At 44.1% G+C, this 19435-nt stretch overlaps 2 protein-coding genes across 3 annotated transcripts in view; both read right to left on the bottom strand.

The window, feature by feature from the left end:
- The window catches only part of LOC122541420 (complement factor B-like), a 60380-nt gene extending 58077 nt beyond the window's left edge, over positions 1-2303 (bottom strand). Inside the window, exon 1 of the mRNA XM_043678179.1 lies at positions 2150-2303. Within this exon, the coding sequence (XP_043534114.1) occupies positions 2150-2204 (55 nt within the window). The 5' untranslated portion in view covers positions 2205-2303. The remainder of the gene's footprint in view (positions 1-2149) is intronic.
- A 6512-nt stretch (positions 2304-8815) lies between these two features.
- LOC122541419 (zinc finger and BTB domain-containing protein 12-like) overlaps positions 8816-19435 on the bottom strand; it is an 11893-nt gene continuing 1273 nt past the window's right edge. The window contains exons 1-2 of one of the 2 annotated variants that reach the window (XM_043678177.1): positions 17056-17198; positions 8816-10589 (exon numbers count right to left, since the gene is read on the bottom strand). In XM_043678177.1, the coding sequence (XP_043534112.1) occupies positions 9224-10573 (1350 nt within the window). In that variant the 5' untranslated portion in view covers positions 10574-10589; positions 17056-17198 and the 3' untranslated portion in view covers positions 8816-9223. Of the gene's footprint in view, positions 10590-17055; positions 17199-19435 lie in introns of those variants that run through there. The other variant, XM_043678178.1, reaches the window with a different exon arrangement.

The raw sequence follows: 19435 nt of genomic DNA, 5'->3' as shown, positions 1-19435 counted from the left end.
TAACTGGTCGACATGGTTGAGTTGGCTCAAAGGGTCTGTTTCCGTGCTGTACATCTCTATGTCTGTATGACATCTATGACAGAGTGGATTTTGAGGAGGCATTTTCTGTCATGGGGAAATGTAGAACCAAGGAGGTGCTGTTTCAAAATAAGACTGAGATCAAGGGATGAAGAGATTCTCTGAGTGATGTCAGATTTGGAATTCTTTTCCTGCAATGAGCAATGGATGCTGAGTCTTTGAATTCCATTGAATTCCGAGTTGGACAGGTTTTTTGATGAGTGAGATGTCATGGCTTACGTGGGAACGGCAGGAAAGTGGAGGTAAGGAATAAATCAGATCAGCTAGGATCTTATTAAATGGTGAAACAGATTCAAGGGCCGCTCCTCATATTCATCTTATTAGCCTCTGGCGGTCCTTGCCCACTGATGTGATGAGTTCTGACTTTCTTCAAGAAAGTCTTCAAGATCAACTGGCTTTTCAGTGAAAGCACATGATCTGCTGACTGTTGGCAGTCACTGGAGTGAAATTTCTGTATTTCTTTTCTAGCAGATTACCTGGCCCAAGTGTGACAGTATGAGGGGGAAGAGAGAAAAATGAAGGGCAGAGAGTGAAAGAGGGGAGGAGCTGAATGGAGAGGAGACGAATAGGAAGAAGGGAAGGGTCAAAAACAGAGGGGGAGAGAAGGAGGGAAAAGGGAACAAGGATAGAGGAAGGGGAATGAGGACTAGGGCGACTGAATGTGAGAGAATGAGTGAGAAGAGAGAGAAGACGACAAGGTGAAGGAGAATGGGTGAAATATAAAGGACAAGGGAGGAGGAGACCATGTTAAAGAGATGTTGAAGAGTCCTGACCCGAAATGTCGACTTTCCTGCTCCACTGATGCTGCCCGAGCTGCAGTGCCTTTCTAGCTCCACTTCTTACCGATTCTGAGTTCAGCTACTGCCATCCTTAATATCTCCAAATCGCTGGAAGAGAAGACATCTCTCTCTCTCTCTCATTCTGTGAATTCGGTGTAGGTCCGAACTACTTTCATTTAATAGGATCGGACTCTGGGTAAAGGAATGTCTGGCTAAACACTTTATTCAGATCCCTCCTTAATCCTGTGTAATTCATTGGGTAGCACTGTCACTTCCAGAATTTCTTCTGAGGGTAGTGAATCTGTGGAATTATTTACCGGAGGGTTGTTGAGGTTGACTTGATAAATACATTCAAGCTGAGATAGGCATTTTTAATCAGTAAGGGAATCAAGAATTATAAGAAAAAGGTAAGAAAGTGGAGTTGAAGATTATCAGATCAGCCATGATATTATTAAATGGTGGAGCAGGCTTAATGGGCTGAATGGCCTGCTCCTATTCCTACATCTTGGCTTTGTAGAGATCAAAAGGCTGGGTGTGCCAGTCTACCTTTAAAAATATGAGTGCATAATCAAGGCTGACACTCCAAAGCAATGCTGAGAGCGCTACACTGTCAAATAAGTTATTACAAGTTAAACCAATGCACCAGCTACCTCCTCAAATGGGCCTGAAAGGTGCCATGGCTCTGTTTCAAATAGGAGCAGGGGAGCTCTCCCAGTCGTCACACTTCTCCTTAACCAAATAACTGCAAACTACTGTGTATGCTGGAAGTCTGAAATAAGATCAGAAAGTGCTTGAGAAATTCAACAGTGTGGCAGTATATGTGGTGAGAGGAAAAAGAGTTAACGTTTGGAGGCCAGTATGTCTTTTTCTGCCATATTAGACTCAAGAAGTTAACTCGGTTTCTCTGTTCAAAGACATGCTAGACCTGCAGAGTTTCTCCAGCACTTTTGTTTTATTTGTTCTCTTCAATCATTAAGATAGGCGATGTAGTCATTCACCTAATTTCTGTTTATGGGAGCTTGCTGTGCACATTATTAACCAGTTGACATTTGAAGTAACTGTGAAGGTCTCTTGAGGTCACTGAAGGAGTTGGATAAATGCAAGCCCCTCTTTCTGATGAAAAAGTGAATCATAGAATGATTCAGTGATGGCTTAGGACTGGAATATGCCCTGGCAGGTTGATTCCAAAGATAAATGGTCACCCCTCTACAGTCTTAATGCATTCTGAAATCAGGAAAGATGAAACCCCCAAGTTGCTAATCGCAGCCTGACTCTGTTAGTCCATCACTTACCTTTTGCACCTGCCAGAAAAGGAAGGCAGAAGATGAGGAATCGATACAGTTTCATTCCCGAATCCTGAGGAATTTGAAAATGCTCTCAAGCTTCCGTGGATCTATATGACACTGAATCCTGATTCCAAGCATAGGTACTGGTGATCAACTATTGAAGTTCTAGGCTGTTCATTAACTGCAGGGTAAACAGGGAATCAAAACAAAACTGGAGATGCCATGCCCTTTTTTTTTTGAGGATGAGTTTCTGAGCTAAAGTTCATTCTTTATCTTCCTTCGTAATATCTACCCTGCTGATTTCCCATCACATCATCAGTGTTAGTGAACATTCACTGTTTGACATTAATTGATTCATGAGGTAAATGTCCCCTGGTGTAAGGATCATTGTTTTGTCCATTGATTTACCCAGTGTACACAAAGCAAAAAGAATTGGAGTTACAGGAAAGTGTGCATTGCCCAACCATTGATTGCACAAAGCAGGCAATGGATGCCAATTCTCTTTCTTGATGTTTGCTTTCAGGATTTGGGAATTGCTGACAGTGCTGGCATTTGTGGGAATCCTGATAAAGTAGCAAACTGAGTTGCTTTTTGCAACATTAAAGTGAGAGCCCATGTCTGTCTGGAGTTGTGTTGGCCAGCCTAGAACAAGATGAGATTCCCTTTCTTTCAGGACATTGGCAAATGGAAAGTATTTTTTTTAAAAGTTGGTTGGTGATCATCTCTGTTGAGACCAGTTTTTCATTTGATATTTATTTAATTAACCTTTCCAACTGTCCTGATGGGATGTACTTGAAACCTCAACTCATGACTCAATCTTGATTACTAAACCAGTATCATAACCATCATAGATGTTGTCAGGCTTGCAATACAACCTTCTTGTAACAACACCTATTACAATTTCATCATTACAACCTCTCATTTGATTACACTTTTTCCATTACAATCTCTCAAATTATTACCACTTCTCCTTTTGTTGCAATCTGAAATTTACATTTTCTGCTCCCATTCATTACAAATATAAAGTGCTTAAATATTTGGTTGATAAGGGGTGGATTGACAGTCAGCATTTTTAACAGTGGTCATGTCCTTCTAATCAAGTTGAATTTAAGAGTTGATAGGAAAATAGAAACATAGGATAAGGCGTGGTTCATTCCACTCCTTGAGTCTGATCCTCTGTTCAAACAGATCAGGGCTGATCTTCAGCCTCAATGAATTTTCTGCACTATCTCCATAGTCTCTATCTTTTGCAATCTGTCCATTGCCATCTTTAAAACACTCAATGATTAAGCATTCACGGTCCTCTGAAGTTCACCACCCTGAGTGAAGGAATTCCTCAACTCAGTCCTATTAGACTATAAAACAAGAACAGGGGTATGTTTTTTTGCCCTTTTGAGTCTGCTCCTCTATTCAATAGGATAATGGCTGATCCAATATTCCTCATGTTCACTTTTCTGGCTTTTCCCCATAACCCTTGCTTCCCCATATCCTGAAGGAAAGGGAATCTATATATCTCAGCCTTACATATCGACAAGGATATCCATACTTGAATGTGGCAAGGCGTTCCAAAGACTCTCAACTTGCTGACAGAAAGAAAAAAATTCTTCTCAGTCTTAAATTTTCACCCCTTTATTCGAAGACTATGCTTTCTTGATCTACTCTCCCTTGAGAGGAAACATCCCCTCAGTATTAACCCTTTCAAGCCTTAAGAATCCTATATTTTTCAAAGAGGTCATCTCTCATTTTTCTAAATTCTAATGAGACTGTCCTCCAATGGTTCCTGACCTCCCGGCCAAGAGAGACATCTTTGCTGGATCCACACAATAAAACTTGTACATGTGTTAATGTGACCATCTCTCATTCTTCTAAATATAAGCTCAGGTTCCCTAATCAGGTCAATAACAAGGTAGGTAAGGGAGTGCCCATGGATGTTATGGTTGACTTCCAGAGTGCATTTACCAACATATCACTCTGGGATCATTTGGGACAATTACAGGATGTCTGAGAACAATCGACAGAATGTGGCAGTTGGGTGTGCTTAGCGTTTTGTATTGGGACCCAAATCATATCGCCATACTTAATAATAGATGGGAAAAGGAGTAGATGGGAAGGGTTACAGCACATTCATACCATTGTGCCTGTGCTGGCTCTCTGCAAGAGAAAACCACTTAGCCCCTCTCCTCTATCTTTTTCCACCAAACTTGCATTTTGCTTTCCTATTTAATTATTTTAAAAGCTTATCATTGAATCTGCCTTCACCACACTTCTCTTGCATTCCGGATCCTAATAATTTGCTGTGCATAAAGAGTTGTTCTTCGTGTCACTGTAGTTCTTTTGTTTATTACCTTATATCTGTGCCCTCTGGTTCTATATCTGTTCATTAATAGTTTCTTCAAATACTTTGTCCAGATCCTTTATGATTTTGAACACCTCTGTCAAATCTCCCCTCAACCTTCTCTCCCCTAAGAAAAATAATCACAACCTTTCGACATAATTGAAGTCTCTCATCCCTGAAACTATTACGAATGTTATCCTCTCTGATAGCTCAACAACCTGAAAAAAAGGGCATTGGCCAAGAGCTTGAGACAGTGCTTCTTTTTCTGCACATCCTGGTTAGCGGATGACAGTAATTTGGAAACAACAGTCAGCAGTGCATGTGGGGTGAGAAATCCCCAAAGGGACACAAGAAGACCAAGAGAGCAAGGACATATGTGGAACTCAAGATGGTACAGTGGGTAGTCACCTACTTCAGACCAAAGGAAGCTATATCAGTGTACTGTTAACACTCAAAACCGGTCAGCTTCAGGGTTGGATTGGCTGTATTTCAGGTCAGTTACTTTGAGCAGTGGTCAACCTGTATCCAGTGGGGTCAAGGGTCACTTGCACAGGAATGATGATACAAAGTAGTAGTAGTCCATTCAGCCTTTCCCATAATTTGACAAGATTTTGGCTGATGTTTGTGTTTCTAATCCAACATTCCCATCTACCTGGCAACTCTTGTCTTGCTGTAAAATAATCTATCCACCTCCGAATATTTTTAAAACGATGACACCCACCTCATGAGGCAGAGAATTCTGAAGTTACAAAGCCCTCTAAAAGAAGGGATTTCTTCTTATCTCTGCCTTGATGGGCAAACCTAATGTTAAAACGGAGCCTGCTGATTCTGAACTCACCCACAAAAGGAAACATCTTCTTTTATGTCCACCTTGTTAAAGTCCACTGCTGCTTGTCATTTTTATAAACAACCTGGATGAGACCGTAGAAGGATAGGTTAGTAAATTTGCGAGTGACACTAAGATCGGTAGTGTTGTGAACAGTGCAGAAGGATGTTGTAGGTCACAGAGGGACATAGATAAACTGCACAGCTGGGCTGAGAGGTGGCGAATGGAGTTTAATGCAGAAAAGTGAGGGGTGATTCACTTTGGAGAGAGCAACAGGAATGCAGAGTACTGGACTAATGGTAAAATTCTTGGTAGTGTAGATGAGCAGAGGGATCTCAGTGTTCATGTACATAGATCCCTGAAAATTGCCATCCAGGTTGATAGGGTGTTAAGAAGGCATACTGCATGTTAGCTTTTATTAGTAGAGGGATTGAGTTTCAAAACGATGAGGTCATGCTGCAACTGTACAGAACTCTGGTGTGGCCCAACTTGAAAGTATTGTGTACAGTTCTGGTCACCGTATTATAGGAAGGATGTGGAAGCTTTTAGAAAGGGTTCAGAGGAGATTTATTAGGATGTTGCCTGGTATGGAAGAAAGGCTTAAGGGATTTGAGGCTGTTTTTGTTGGAGAGAAGAAGGTTGAGAGGTGACTTAATTGAGACATTTAATATAATCAGTGGGTTCGATAGGGTAAAGAGTGAGAGCCTTTTTCCTCAGATGGTGATGGCTAGCATGAGGGGGCATAGCTTTAAATTGAGGGGTGATCGATATCGGACAGATTAGATTAGATTACTTACAGTATGGAAACAGGCCCTTCAGCCCAACAAGTCCACACCGCCCCACCGAAGCGCAACCCACCCATGCCCCTACATTTACCCCTTACCTAACACTACGGGCAATTTAGCATGGCCAATTCACCTTACCTGCACATCTTTTGGACTGTGGGAGGAAACCGGAGCACCCGGAGAAAACCCACGCAGACACGGGAAGAACGTGCAAACTCCACACAGTCAGTCGCCTGAGGCGGGAATTGAACCCGGGTCTCTGGCGCTATGAGGCAGCAGTGCTAACCACTGTGCCACCGTGCCGCCCACTAGTCAGAGCTAGTTTCTTTACTCACAGTAGTAGGGGCGTGGAACGCATTGATTGCAACAGTAGTAGACTTGCCAACTTTAAGGGCATTTAAGTTGTCATTGGATAAACATATGCATGAAAATGGAATAGTATAGGTTAGATGGGCTTCAGATTGTTCCACCAACCTGTGAAACCATCGAGGGTCAAAGGTCCTGTACTGCGCTGTAATGTTCTATGTTCTAAAACAGTTCAGAATCTTACACACTTCAATCAAGTGACCCCTCACTCTTCTAAACTCAGATGAAATCAAGCCCACCCTGCTCAACGGTTCCTCATGAGATAACCCGCTCATTCAAGGTACCAATCCATTAACCATCTCTGCATATCCTGCTGTAGTTTCTAGCCAAATTGTTGCATTAACTAACTTTAATTGAGCGAACTTTTTTTTTAAAATGCCACATTCGAAGAAGTCCAATATTTGGAAAACTCTGGTTTAAAGACAACAGGTTCGGAGAGATTGTACATGCTCCATTCTCACCAGTTATAGACTAAGAAAGGACAATAAATGATCAGAACAAATCAAAAGCTGATGGCATCAAATGGAAAGAAATGCTATTTCAGCCTTGGTCAGATACCCACCTACAGTACCTGAATGTGGACACCACTGGTTTATTTCCCTGTCTATGACAATGAAAAGCTGGAAACAGTGTGGGTCTAATGAGACTTGAAAGCCTAGGAGGCTATCTGGTCGGCATGGATGAGGTGAACCAAGGATCTGTTTCTGTGCTTTATGGCTGTATGACTATGACTCATTACTATGTCATGAACAGGTACAGAAAAAAAATCAAACCAAAAGCTAACAGAAGGCAGGCCTTTTACATATGGGGGACAAGAATACAAAAAAGTAGAAGTCAAACTTATGGTATATAACACCCAGGTTACAGCACACTCAGAGTAACAGTGATGAGTTTTGGACATTATACTTTTGGACGTTTACACTAACCTCAAAGGAAGTGCAGGTAGATTCACAAGAATGATAGCCGGTCTCTGAAAGTTGAATTATCAGCAGATTTTAAAACAACTAGGGATGCATTCCCTGGAATTCAGAGGGATACAGCTGAGTTGATTGAAGTTTTCTCAATGTTAAGGGGAACAGGTCAGGTAGATAGAGAAGAACTGTTTCTGCTGGGTGGGAAATCAAGAACTAAGACCACCATTTAAAAAATTATGATTCGGACAATGTACTTTCAGAGTTACATTGCACTTTGCTCAAAAACCACATACATTCATGTAGAACTCTGAGCTCAAAAACTGCATGAATTTATGTAAAACTCTGTTATCTCACTTTTTAGATTGGAATCAATCTAAACATCAGGTCATAGACAGAGAACACAGGACCTGATGAAGGAGCATCGCTCCGAAAGCTAGTGTGCTTCCAATTAAACCTGTTGGACTATAACGCGGTGTTGTGTGATTTTTAAATTTAAAAATTAGAGTTACTCCTTTTAGGAGTGAAATTTAGAAACACTTCTATCTACATAGGTTGCAGTGGGAGACAGTTTGTAATCGTGACCATAAATGGCAATTGATGCTCGATCAATTGCTCATTTTAAATCTGAGAATGATATGTTTCAGTAGATATTAAGGAACAAAGGGCATTGGAGTTAGGTGTAAGATCAGTCACAATCTTATCAAATAAGATCAGCATGGTAGCACAATGCTGCCTGAGAGCCAGGGACATGGGTTCAATGCCAGCATTGGGGAGACTATGTGGAATTAGTACGTTCTCCCCAGTCTCTGCGTGGGTTTCTTCGGAGTTTCCAGTTTCCTCCCACAGTCCGAAGATGTGCAGACTAAATGCTTGGACTTAGTAAAATTGCCCTGTAATTGTCCAAGGATGTGCAGGTTACATGGTTTAGCCATGAGGTTTAAAAACCCCATGCATGGTTACAAAGATGGGGTAGGGGTGGTTCTGGATGGGATCTCCTTCAGATGGGCAGAGCAGACACCATGGGCTGAATGGCCCTATCTGGACTGTAAGGATTCTATGAAATGACAGGACAGGTTCTAGAGCTGAATGGTCTCCATCCGTTCCATGAAGGCCAGGGGAGTGGTGACCTTAAATCTGCTGTAGTCCTTTTCCCCTTTAAAAACTCAAAGGGCAGTCAGTGGCTCTTCAATGTTGATTACAATGTTGTGAACAAAATCTGATTGTAAAAGCTGTGAGGGGCTACTAAACCCCTAAAGCTTCATGAGCAGGCTGTGTTTGAGTGTTAGACTGCATGGCAACTACTTGCCTTACAACTGAAACAACCACCATAAAAGCACTCAGTGAAATAAAAAACAGTCCGAGGGACAATGCTCTACCTTCCCGGCGCCTGACAAATTAACAATTCACGCAACAGAAGGTTATAAAAAGAAATGATTTTCGCTTGTATATTTTTAAAATCACAAATTATTATTTTTTGCAATAAAAATATAGATTACACAAAAGAGACGTTTCCTGTTGTGGAGACATACAAAATAAAATAAACCAGGCGATGGTGAGGATAGGCCCTTGGTTAAAAAAACTCAAACAGACAAGAGCAGAAGGTGGACCGAGAATTTGGAAGAGTCCATTGTTTGATCAGATTAAAACTGTGCTGTTAATTGGGGTGGCTGCACTGTGAAGTCGTCTAAAAAATGGGGTGCTTCTTTGACAGGAGGCGATTCTGTGTGAGATATGGGAGGGGTCAAGTTGGAATGGATCTGGGGTGAAGAAGGATGAAGATTCTGAGATGATAAAGTGGAGAGAAGGGAAGGATAGGATGGAAGGGGTAGATTGGGTTGGTGGGTAAACCAACTGCTAAGGCACCACCAGGCTGATTTCAGCGGGCTTGTTCTCCATGTTGCGTGTAGTGGTCTTGCCGTGCTGGTCCCGGAGGTGGACCCGCAGGGTGCTGTAGTGGGTGAAGCGCATGTCGCAGTAACTGCAGCAATGCGGCGAGTCACCGTTGTGCACGTTCATGTGGTCCTTGAGCGAGCGCTTCTGCGTGAAGGTGCGACCGCAGATAGCGCAGCAGTATGGCTTGAAGCCGGTGTGCACATTGATGTGCTGCGCCAGCCGTGCATTTTTCTTGAACACTTTGCCACACAGCAGGCACATGTAGAGCTTATGGACTACCATGTGCGCAGCCAGGTGCTCGCGGTGTTCGAACGGTGCGCCGCATTCCGAGCACAGGCCAGGGCTGCGCGCCGACTCCCCTTCCTTAGCGCCCAGTCCCGCCAGGGCACTGGCAGAAGGGGGCGGCGGCTGTTGCTGTTGAGGTGCCAGCGGCGGGTGCTCCTCTCCGGGCCGGTAGTAACTACCAGTGAAGCCGCTGCTGCGGCACTCCTCACTAGCTGAGCTCTCATAGTCCTCCTCCTGGAACTCATCTGAGATCATCACCTCTGACATGTCATAGGGAGGGCCACCGGCATCTGGGTAGCCACCCGCTGTCGAATGGATGCCCGGATCGGGCTCCAAGCCGTTGGCGGCCTCAGGACCCCGCACTTTGCCCACCGGCTCCGGGCAACCCTCCATGCAGTCGGCTAGCGACTCCACCTTGTGGATGCAGATATCCTCGGTCCCGCTGAAATCTGAGTGTTGTTCTGACTCCAGCTTCACCACATCGTCAGCTGGCGCCCGTTTCGGTATTTTCTCCTCTGGTGCTGGTGGTGCTGCTCCAGCTTCCCAAGGAGCTGGCCTCTCGGTGTCCGGCACTCGCTCTGACGAGCTGGCGATCTGCGGCGTGCCAGGCCCCTCATCGACTCCCTCGGATGGGGGCACGCGGGGCCCGATGCGTGGTGACAGCGATTGGCGGCACTTCTCCACCACATGCTCCATCTGCAGGCAGCTCGCGGCTGTCAGGTAGTCAAGGATGTCATTGAAGGGGAACTCTAGGCAGCCGGTATAGCATGAGAGCAGCAGGCGCAGCACAATCTGGGCGCCGGTCATGGGGAAGACCTGCACCTCCTGTGATGGGTTCATGTGGAACTGATCACGCAGGAACGGCGAGCATGCGGCCAATACCACCCTGTGGCCCGGGAACCGCAGCTGGTCCGCCACGATGGTCACATCACAGAAACGCTCCTCCAACCGCAGTTGGTTCATCTTCTTCAGGATGGTCACCTCGTGGCTCGGGAACTGAAACCTCACTACGTCGTCAGACGCCATAGCTGGGCAGAGGAATCTGGGGAGGGATAAAGAGAAATAACAGGAATAGATGCATTAGACAATATCCTCTAATTGCTTATCTGGGGTGGGTGCGGGAGAAGAAGAAATAACAGGGAAAGGTGCTTAGGATGGCATTCTCCAATTGCTTATCTGAGGAGGTGGACAAGAAGGAGAAATAACAGGGAACGATGCATCAGACATCTTCAGATGGACCACAATATACCCAGTGTTGCTAACACTTGGGCCGAAGGGCCTGTTTCCACACTGTAAGTAATCTAATCTAATCTAATCTAAAGACGCAGGGCGAATCATTCCTTTCCTCCAGGAAATAGGAGGAAGGTGAGCCCATTTGGCTCCTCTCCTCTGCCAGATTATGATTGTAGCTTTTGCTCTTTCCTATGGGTAAAAACAATGACTGCAGATGCTGGAAACCAGATTCTGGATTAGTGGTGCGGGAAGAGCACAGCAGTACAGGCAGCATCCAAGAAGCTTCGAAATCGACATTTCGGGCAAAAGCCCTTCATCAGGAATAAAGGCAGTGAGCCTGAAGCGTGGAGAGATAAGCTAGAGGAGGGTGGGGGTGGGGAGAAAGTAGCATAGAGTACAATGGGTGAGTGGGGGAAGGGATGAAGGTGATAGGTCAGGGAGGAGAGGGTGGAGTGGATAGGTGGAAAAGGAGATAGGCAGGTAGGACAAGTCCGGACAAGTCATAGGGACAGTGCTGAGCTGGAAGTTTGGAACTGGGGTGAGGTGGGGGAAGGGGAAATGAGGAAACTGTTGAAGTCCACATTGATGCCCTGGGATTGAAGTGTTCGAGGCGGAAGATGAGGCATTCTTCCTCCAGGCGTCTGGTGGTGAGGGAACGGCGGTGAAAGAGGCCCAGGACCTCCATGTCCTTGGCAGAGTGGGAGGGGGAGTTGAAATGTTGGGCCACAGGGCGGTGTGGTTGATTGGTGCGGGTGTCCCGGAGATGTTCCCTAAAGTGCTCTGCTAGGAGGCGTCCAGTCTCCCCAATGTAGAGGAGACCGCATCGGGTGGAAGGTGAGCACCAGGGCCGTTCTGTCCTTGTTACGGTTAGAGGGGTGGAGTCTGAGGGCGGAGGTGCGTGTTGTGGACAAGACGCGTTGGAGGGCATCTTTAACCACGTGGGAAGGGAAATTGTGGTCTCTAAAGAAGGAGGCCATCTGGTGTGTTCTGTGGTGGAACTGGTCCTCCTGGGAGCAGATACGACGGAGGCGGAGGAATTGGGAATACGGGATGGCATTTTTGCAAGAGGTAGGTTGGGAAGAGGTGTAATCCAAGTAGCTGTGGGAGTCGGTGGGTTTGTAAAAAATGTCAGTGTCAAGTCGGTTGTCATTAATGGAGATGGAGAGGTCCAGGAAGGGGAGGGAGGTGTCAGAGATGGTCCAGGTGAATTTAAGGTCAGGGTGGATTGTGTTGGTGAAGTTGATGAATTGCTCAACCTCCTCGCGGGAGCACGAGGTGGCGCCAATGCAGTCATCAATGCAGTGGAGGAAGAGGTGGGGAGTAGTGCCGGTGTGCTATGCCTGTCTCTTTGTTGGCGACGTAGAGCAGTTGATCTTCCGTAATTACACCGGCACCACTCCCCACCTCTATCTCCTTTTCCACCTATCCACTCCACCCTCTCCTCCCTGACCTATCACCTTCATCCCCTCCCCCACTCACCCATTGTGCTCTATGTTACTTTCTCCCCATCCTCCTCTAGCTTATCTCTCCACGCTTCAGGCTCACTGCCTTTATTCCTGATGAAGGGCTTTTGTCCGAAACGTCGATTTCGAAGCTCCTTGGGTGCTGCCTGAACTGCTGTGCTCTTCCAGCACCACTAATCTAGAATTTTGCTCTTTCCTGTTTGCCAACAATAATCCTCAACTCCCTCATACAGATTAAGCTGCCACCTGCAAGGTTCCCTCCAAGCCACTCACCATCCTGACTTGGAAATATATTGCCGTTCCTTCACTGGGTCAAATCCTGGAATTCCTTCCCTTAGGCCATTGGGGGTCAATCTACAGCATGTAGACTGCAGTGGATCAAGGTTGCTGCTCACTTCTCAAGGGCAGTTAGGACGGGTAATAAAATCCTGGCCAGCCAGCAACACCTATATCCCACGAGTAAATTTTTTTAAATCCTACTCAACTCAGCCTTGAGTATATACCCTGAACCAATCTCCCAGACATGCTGGGGAAGTGAATTCTAAACATTACCCATCTTCCTTTTATTAATTCATTCATAGGATATGGGTATCACTGGCCAGGCCATCATTTATTGCGCATCCCTAGTTTCAGAGGCCAGTTGAGAGTCAACTGTATTGCTGTAGTTCTAGAGTCACATGGAGACCAGACCAAGTAAGGATTGCAGTTTCCTTCCGTAAAGGGCATCAGTGAACCAGATGGGTTTTTCCTGACAATGGACTCATGGTCATCCTTAAGACTCTTAATTCCAGATTTTTATTGAATTCAAATTCCACCATAGCAGGGATCAAACTTAGGTCCCCTGAACATTACCTGGGATTCTGGATTAACAGTTCAGTGATAATACTACTACGCCATCGCCTCCTTCCTTCTCCCCACCTTAAATTAGAGACACTTTATTATTAAACTGTGGCTCCTCACTTATATTTCGCCCAAAAGAGAAGTATTTCAGCATCTTGCCTTTCAAGGTTACTCAGAATATTATATGTTTCAATAAGATTACCTCTCATTTTTCCTAATTCCAATGAGTATAGGCCTAACCTGCAGATGCACAAATCAAGGGCAGCAGAAGGCTGATCAGCCCTTCAAGCCGTTCAGTCTCTGCCACTCAATAAGATCTTGGCCAATTTGTAAGTTTTTTAAATTCCACATTCCCAATTATCCAAAAGCTTTTTGATTCCCTTGTCTATCTTAAAAATATTAAATGACCCCCCCCCTCCCTCACCTTAGAATCAGAGCATATTTACAGCATGGAACGAGGCCCTTCATCCCACAGTCCATCTAATCTAATCCTATTTTCAAGCACTTGATCTGTTACCTTTGTATGCATTTCATCTGTTCATTTAAATAGTTCCAAAATGCCCTGAGGGTTCCTGCCTCTACCACCCTTTTAAACAGTGAGTTCCAGATAAACACAGTCCTCTGGATGAGAAATAATTTCCTCAAATTCCCTCTAAACCTTCTGCTTTTTATCTTAAAATTGTGCCCCTGGTTACTAACCGCTCAACTAAGGGGAAATTTTTTTCCTTATCTCAGAATGTTGTACACCTCAAGTGGGAGTGTGGGTGGAGAAATGGCATGTGAAATTTTAATCCAGACAAGTGCATTTTTAAATTCATTCATAGGAGGTAGGCGTTGCCAGCTAGTTGAGCATTAATTGCCCAGCCCTCAATGCACAGAGTGCTGTTAACAGTCAGCCACATTGCTGTGGTTCTGGAGTCCCATGTAGACCAGACCGGGTAGGGATAGCAGTTTCCTGCCCTAAAGGACATTAATGAACCAGATGGGTTTTTCCAACACTGGATTCATGGATATCTTTAGACTATTAATTCCAGATTTTGAAAAAAATGAATTCAAATTCCACCATCTACAATGGCAGGGTTCAAATCTGTTTTCCTGGGATGCAACCTGAGTGTCTGGATTAGCAGTCCAGCAATTAATAGCATTAAGCCATCACCTCCCCTTAAGTGTGAAGTGATGCAGTTTTGAGAGATCAAATGCAAGAGGAGACTATACAGTACATGGTAACACCATGAGGAGCACTAAATAACAGAGGGACCTTGAGGTGCATGTCCATAGCTCCTTGAAAATGGCAATACAGATGGATAAGGCAGGAAAAGGTGTTAGGCATGCTTGCATTCATCAGACAGATCACTGAGTATAAAATTGATGAGTCATGTTGCAGGTGTATATAACTTTAGTTAGGCCACATTTGGAATATTGTGTATGGTTCTAGTCACTACACCATAGGAGGATATAGAGGTATTAGAGAGGGTGCAAAAGAGGTTTGCCAGGCTGTTGTCTGAATTGGAGTGTAGTGTTGAAAAGTATGGTGCTGGAAAAACACAGCAGGCCAGACAACATCCGAGGAACAGGAGAATCGATGTTTTGGGCATAAGCCCTTATGCCTGAAATGTCGATTCTCCTGCTCCTCAGATGCTGCCTGGCCTGCTGTGGTTTTCCAGCACCACACTTTTCAACTCTGGTTTCCAGCATCTGCAGTCCTCACTTTCTCCTCCTGAGTTGGAGTGTATTAGCTATAAGGAGAGGATTGTTTTTGCTGACGAGTCAGAAGCTAAGATGTGACCACAGAAATGCATTAAATTGGGAATCGCAGATAGTCAGAGTCTTTTTGCCAAGGTGGAAATCTACGGGGCATAGATTTAAGGTGAGAGGGGGAAAGTTTAAAGGAGATGTCCGAAGCAAGTTTTTTTTATGCAGAGGATGGCGGGTGCCCGTAACATGCTGACAGGGGAGGTGGTAGAAGCAGATAAAATCGTAATGTTTAACGGGCTTTTAGACAGACATATAAACAGGCAGTGAATTGAAGAAAATGGATCGTGTGCAGGCAGGTAGGTTCATTTAGAATGGCATCATGGTCAGCACAAACATGGTTGGCCCAAGAGCCTGTTCCTCTGCTGTACCATTCTACGTTCTAATCGGATCCCTCCTCCGCCTTCTCTGCTCAAAGGCAAACATCCCCAGCCTATCTGGTCTCTCTTCACAGCTGATTCACTGCAACCAGGCAACATCTGCATCCTCTCTGGTGCAATCTCATCCTTTTTATAGTGTGTTAACCAGTGTTAAAGTATCCTTCACATAGCCTTCGGAGGCAAAGTCGCACACATTCTGAGAGAAAAACTTCCCTAAAATGACAATACTGAATTTTAAAGTAGGGCTCCCGAGTTCTGAGGAAGAATCAAATTGGAGGCAAAGTGTTAACACTATTTCTCCACAAATGCTGCCAGACCTGAGTTTCTCTCACACTTTCTGTTTTTATTTGACATCTCCCAACATCCATGAGACTTTGCTTTTCCTCCCCCTAGTTCTGAAGCCTTCCTCTTAAAAAAAAAATCAAAAGGGGCAAATTGTTTTTTTCAGTGTTTCTTTCTTCTGGACTGAACAGAGACAGTGTGTGAGAATGATAATTGTGTTGCTGAATTGTGTTTACCAAGCATGTGTTTTTGGGATGCTGCCTATGTTGGAACATTTCATGATTAGTTGTTAAATAATATATTATCTTGTTATGTATTTCAATAAAGTTATGCTAATTCTTCTTTGTTGTATTTTAACTATGTTGTAAGAATAAAGTAAGTTTTGGTTTAAGCTTAATGATGGACCAATCTAATCATGTGTGGAACACAGCACTTTATACTTGCCTTTTAAAAAGTATAAAAGTTAGAGTCTAGGATATTTCCATTGTACACTTTGAGGGGGGAGCGAGGTGTGGGTCTAAACTGGTCAGTAACATACGGTTAGATGGTCAGCCATGATCTAGAATAATGTAGCAGGCTTGAAGGGCCGAATGGCCTACTCCTGCTCCTATATTCTCTGTCTCACCAGGGATGAGGGATTTCTGAGACCAGAGAAACTGGGACAGCTCTCAGCATGGCAAAGAAAGTTAAGGAATGATTTAGCAGAGATTTTCAAAATTACGAAAGGCTTTGACAGAATAGACACAAAGAAACTGCTTCCAGTGGCAGTGGGTCAGTAACCAAAGGATATGGATTTATTATTTACCATTTATCATCAGAGGGAGAGATGAGCAATTAAAAAATTCAAAAAGGAAAATTGTGGCTAATTGAATAGCTCTACCAACGGATCCCAGATCTTGTGGCACATGAGCAGCCTCCCTGCATCTGAACTCCAGTTTTTAATCCCATATAAGGGTCTAATGGCATGGAAGGAACAGTCCTAACACAAGTTGAGTAAATCCCTTCAAGTTTCAATGTCAGACAGTAAGTGTGAGTGCAACGATGTGGTGGAAAGAAAAATGGAGTCTCTACCATCACTATCCATAGCTCTAAACCTCTGCATACAGAAGTGACTATCCAAGTGAACTGTCACATGCCAAAACGATTGGTTGTACGGCCTCCTCCTTTACTGTTGAATTCCATGCATGACGCAATTAAGTTGCATTGAGGTATTTAATTCAATCATGAGAATATAGAAGGTATGCTTAGTAAAGTTGCAGATGACATCAATATTGGTGATATAGTAGACAGAGAAGAAGGTTGTCTCAGATTACGAAGAGATCTTGATCAATTGAGTCAATGGGCCAAAGAGTGGCAGATGGAGTTTAATTTGGATACATGTTAGGTATTGCATTTGGTAAAACAAACAAGGGTATGACTTCCGCAATTAAAAGCAGGGCCTTGGGTAATGTTGTAAAACAGAGAGACCTAGGTGTTCAGCTTCATAATTCAAGTTTGCATCACATGTAAACGTGGTGATAAAGACGATGTTTAGCACGCTTGCCTTCATTGCTCAGACCTTCAAAGTATAGGAGTTGGAACATCATGTTCAGCCTGTATATGACGTTGGTGAGGCCTCTTCGGGAGTAATGTGTCCGGTTCTGATCGCCCTGTTATAGGAAGAAGCCTAGAGAGGTTTCAGAAGAGATTTACCAGGATGTTGCTGGGATTGGAGGGTTTAAGTTATAAGGAGAGGCTGGATAGGTAGGTGGGACTAGTTTAATTTGGGATTGTGGTCAGCATGGACTGGTTGAACCGAAGGGTCTGTTACCATGCTCTAATCCAGTCATTCCAATTAAGCAACACAAGTAATGAGTCACTCTCCCCATCAGCGCGCACAACTTGAAAATCACTTTCGACCCAAGCTTGAACAAGCCAATTTCTGTCTACCTCCTACCTGCATCGCCCAACAAATTTGCCATTTTCCTTTCTACCACTCTGCAACATTCCCATTCCAAACTCTGTCCCACTTCCACATCACCATTAACCCTCATTCTCCCCCCCCCCCCCCCCCCCTTAGATTGGACCTATGACCGTACAAGTCTGATTCATCCCACCTGAAATAAAAACTAAATGGTGGAGAAACTCAGACCTGGCAGCAACAGGGTCAATGTTTTGAATGCAGTACGATGTTTCTTCAAAACTAAGCCCATTCCTCCTGTGCAGTTTCCTAACACATTAGCTCTATGTCTAACAGTGTTTGCAGTGAGGGAATACCAGCAATTTGACCCAGTGATAGTGATACAGTCCCAAGACATTCCTCAACTCAGCTCAACTCTATGATCTTCCCGTATGCTATTGGCTAAAAGTAATTTCATAGCCTTCAATCAATTTACAGAAAGCTTTCTCAATGAGGGAGAAGCGCACAGCAGGGAGGTGGAGTGATGTCGAGAGGAAATTACTTTGTGATGGTCAGTTTAGGGTTTTGGTGCAAAGCATTTTGGGATATGGTTAAGGTTTTGAGAAGTTAATATTTTTGGGTCAGGGTTTGAGGGGACGGTTAAGGATTTTCCATGGTTGTGTTAGAGTTGAGGTTTGAGAGGTTAATGTTTTAGGCTGAAACAAATTGCTGGATAAAGTCAGCAGGTCTGGCAGTATCTGCAGAGAGAAAGGAGAGTTAACATTTTGATACAATCCAGAACTGATTGTAGCTTTTAAGATTGGTATATACACTGAAGATGGGGCGGGAGCTGGAAAATACCAACATCATATATACCAACCTTTTCCCCACTACAATCAGTTCTGAAGACAGGTTACTGGAATAGAAGTGTTAACTCTATTTTCTCTCCCTGCATGCTGCTAGACCTACTGAGTTTTTTCACCATCTTCCATTTTTATTTCTTTGGTTTGTTTTTGTTCCAGATTTAAGACTGGTCTGGTTAGGATTTTCCTGAGCGGTTAAGATTCTGGGGGGAGGTGGAGTGTGTTGTGGGTTTTGGGTTATGCCTTTGATAATGTTCTGAATGGTTAGGTAAGGATGAAGTTTTTTGGTGAGAAGGAGTTAGGGTTTTTGGGGCTGAAACTTTTTGGTTGTTAGGTTATTTTGGGGTTTGGTGGTTAGGGTTCTGGAGGTTATGGTTTTGAGGGTGTTAAGGGTTTTAGGCTATTCAGGTTATGGTTTTCTATACATGATTTGGAAATTGAGTTTTGAATTTGAGGAGGGTTGAAAATGGGTATTTGGATAAGGTTTGAGATGAAATTTAGATGTTGAATTTAAAGAGTGTTGGTGGTGAGGTTTTGGATAAAAGGTTTGTAAGGGCGGTTGGAGATGAGGAAGGGGCTTAGATGTCAGTTTAAAGAATGGCTGGAGACATAGTATTCAGTATCATGTTTGGAGGTGTGGGATTAAAATGACATTTGGATGGAGGGTTTGGAGTTTGCTGCCAAGTATGGAATGTTGATACAAACAGATTTCTAATTATGGGAATTAACAGTCATAAGGGAAAATTGACGATTATCAGATTATTCATGATCTCACTGAATGTCTGAGCAGATCCGAAGGCTTACTTTTGCTTTCACATTGTTTGGAGGGAAGAGGATAATATTTGGAAATGGTGTTGTGATTGTTAGAAACACTATTTTGGAGATGGGGGGTCTTTTGGTCCAGGTTTTGAAGAGGGCTTTTGGTTGCAAGGTTAGAGAGGGCTGGAGTTGCAGTCTTGGAGGTAGGGTGTGGAGTTGGGGCTTTGAAGACAGGTTGGATATGAGGCTTCCAGAGGATTGGAGGTGGGGTTTAGAAGGGGCTGGAAGTGGTTTGAAGGTGGGGGTATGGACTGAGATTGGGGAGTTGAAGATGATATGGGGTGTTGAAGATGGTGGGAGGAAACTGTGAGAAACATTAACTCCATACCTTACAGAACGATGGGGGGGGGGGGGGTGTGGAGATGGGGATTTGAGGG

The sequence above is a fragment of the Chiloscyllium plagiosum genome, chromosome 37, assembly GCF_004010195.1.
Source record: "Chiloscyllium plagiosum isolate BGI_BamShark_2017 chromosome 37, ASM401019v2, whole genome shotgun sequence".
NCBI lineage: Eukaryota > Metazoa > Chordata > Chondrichthyes > Orectolobiformes > Hemiscylliidae > Chiloscyllium > Chiloscyllium plagiosum.
The sequence above is the reverse complement of the archived record's forward strand: the minus strand, read 5'-3'. Positions and strand labels throughout refer to the sequence as shown.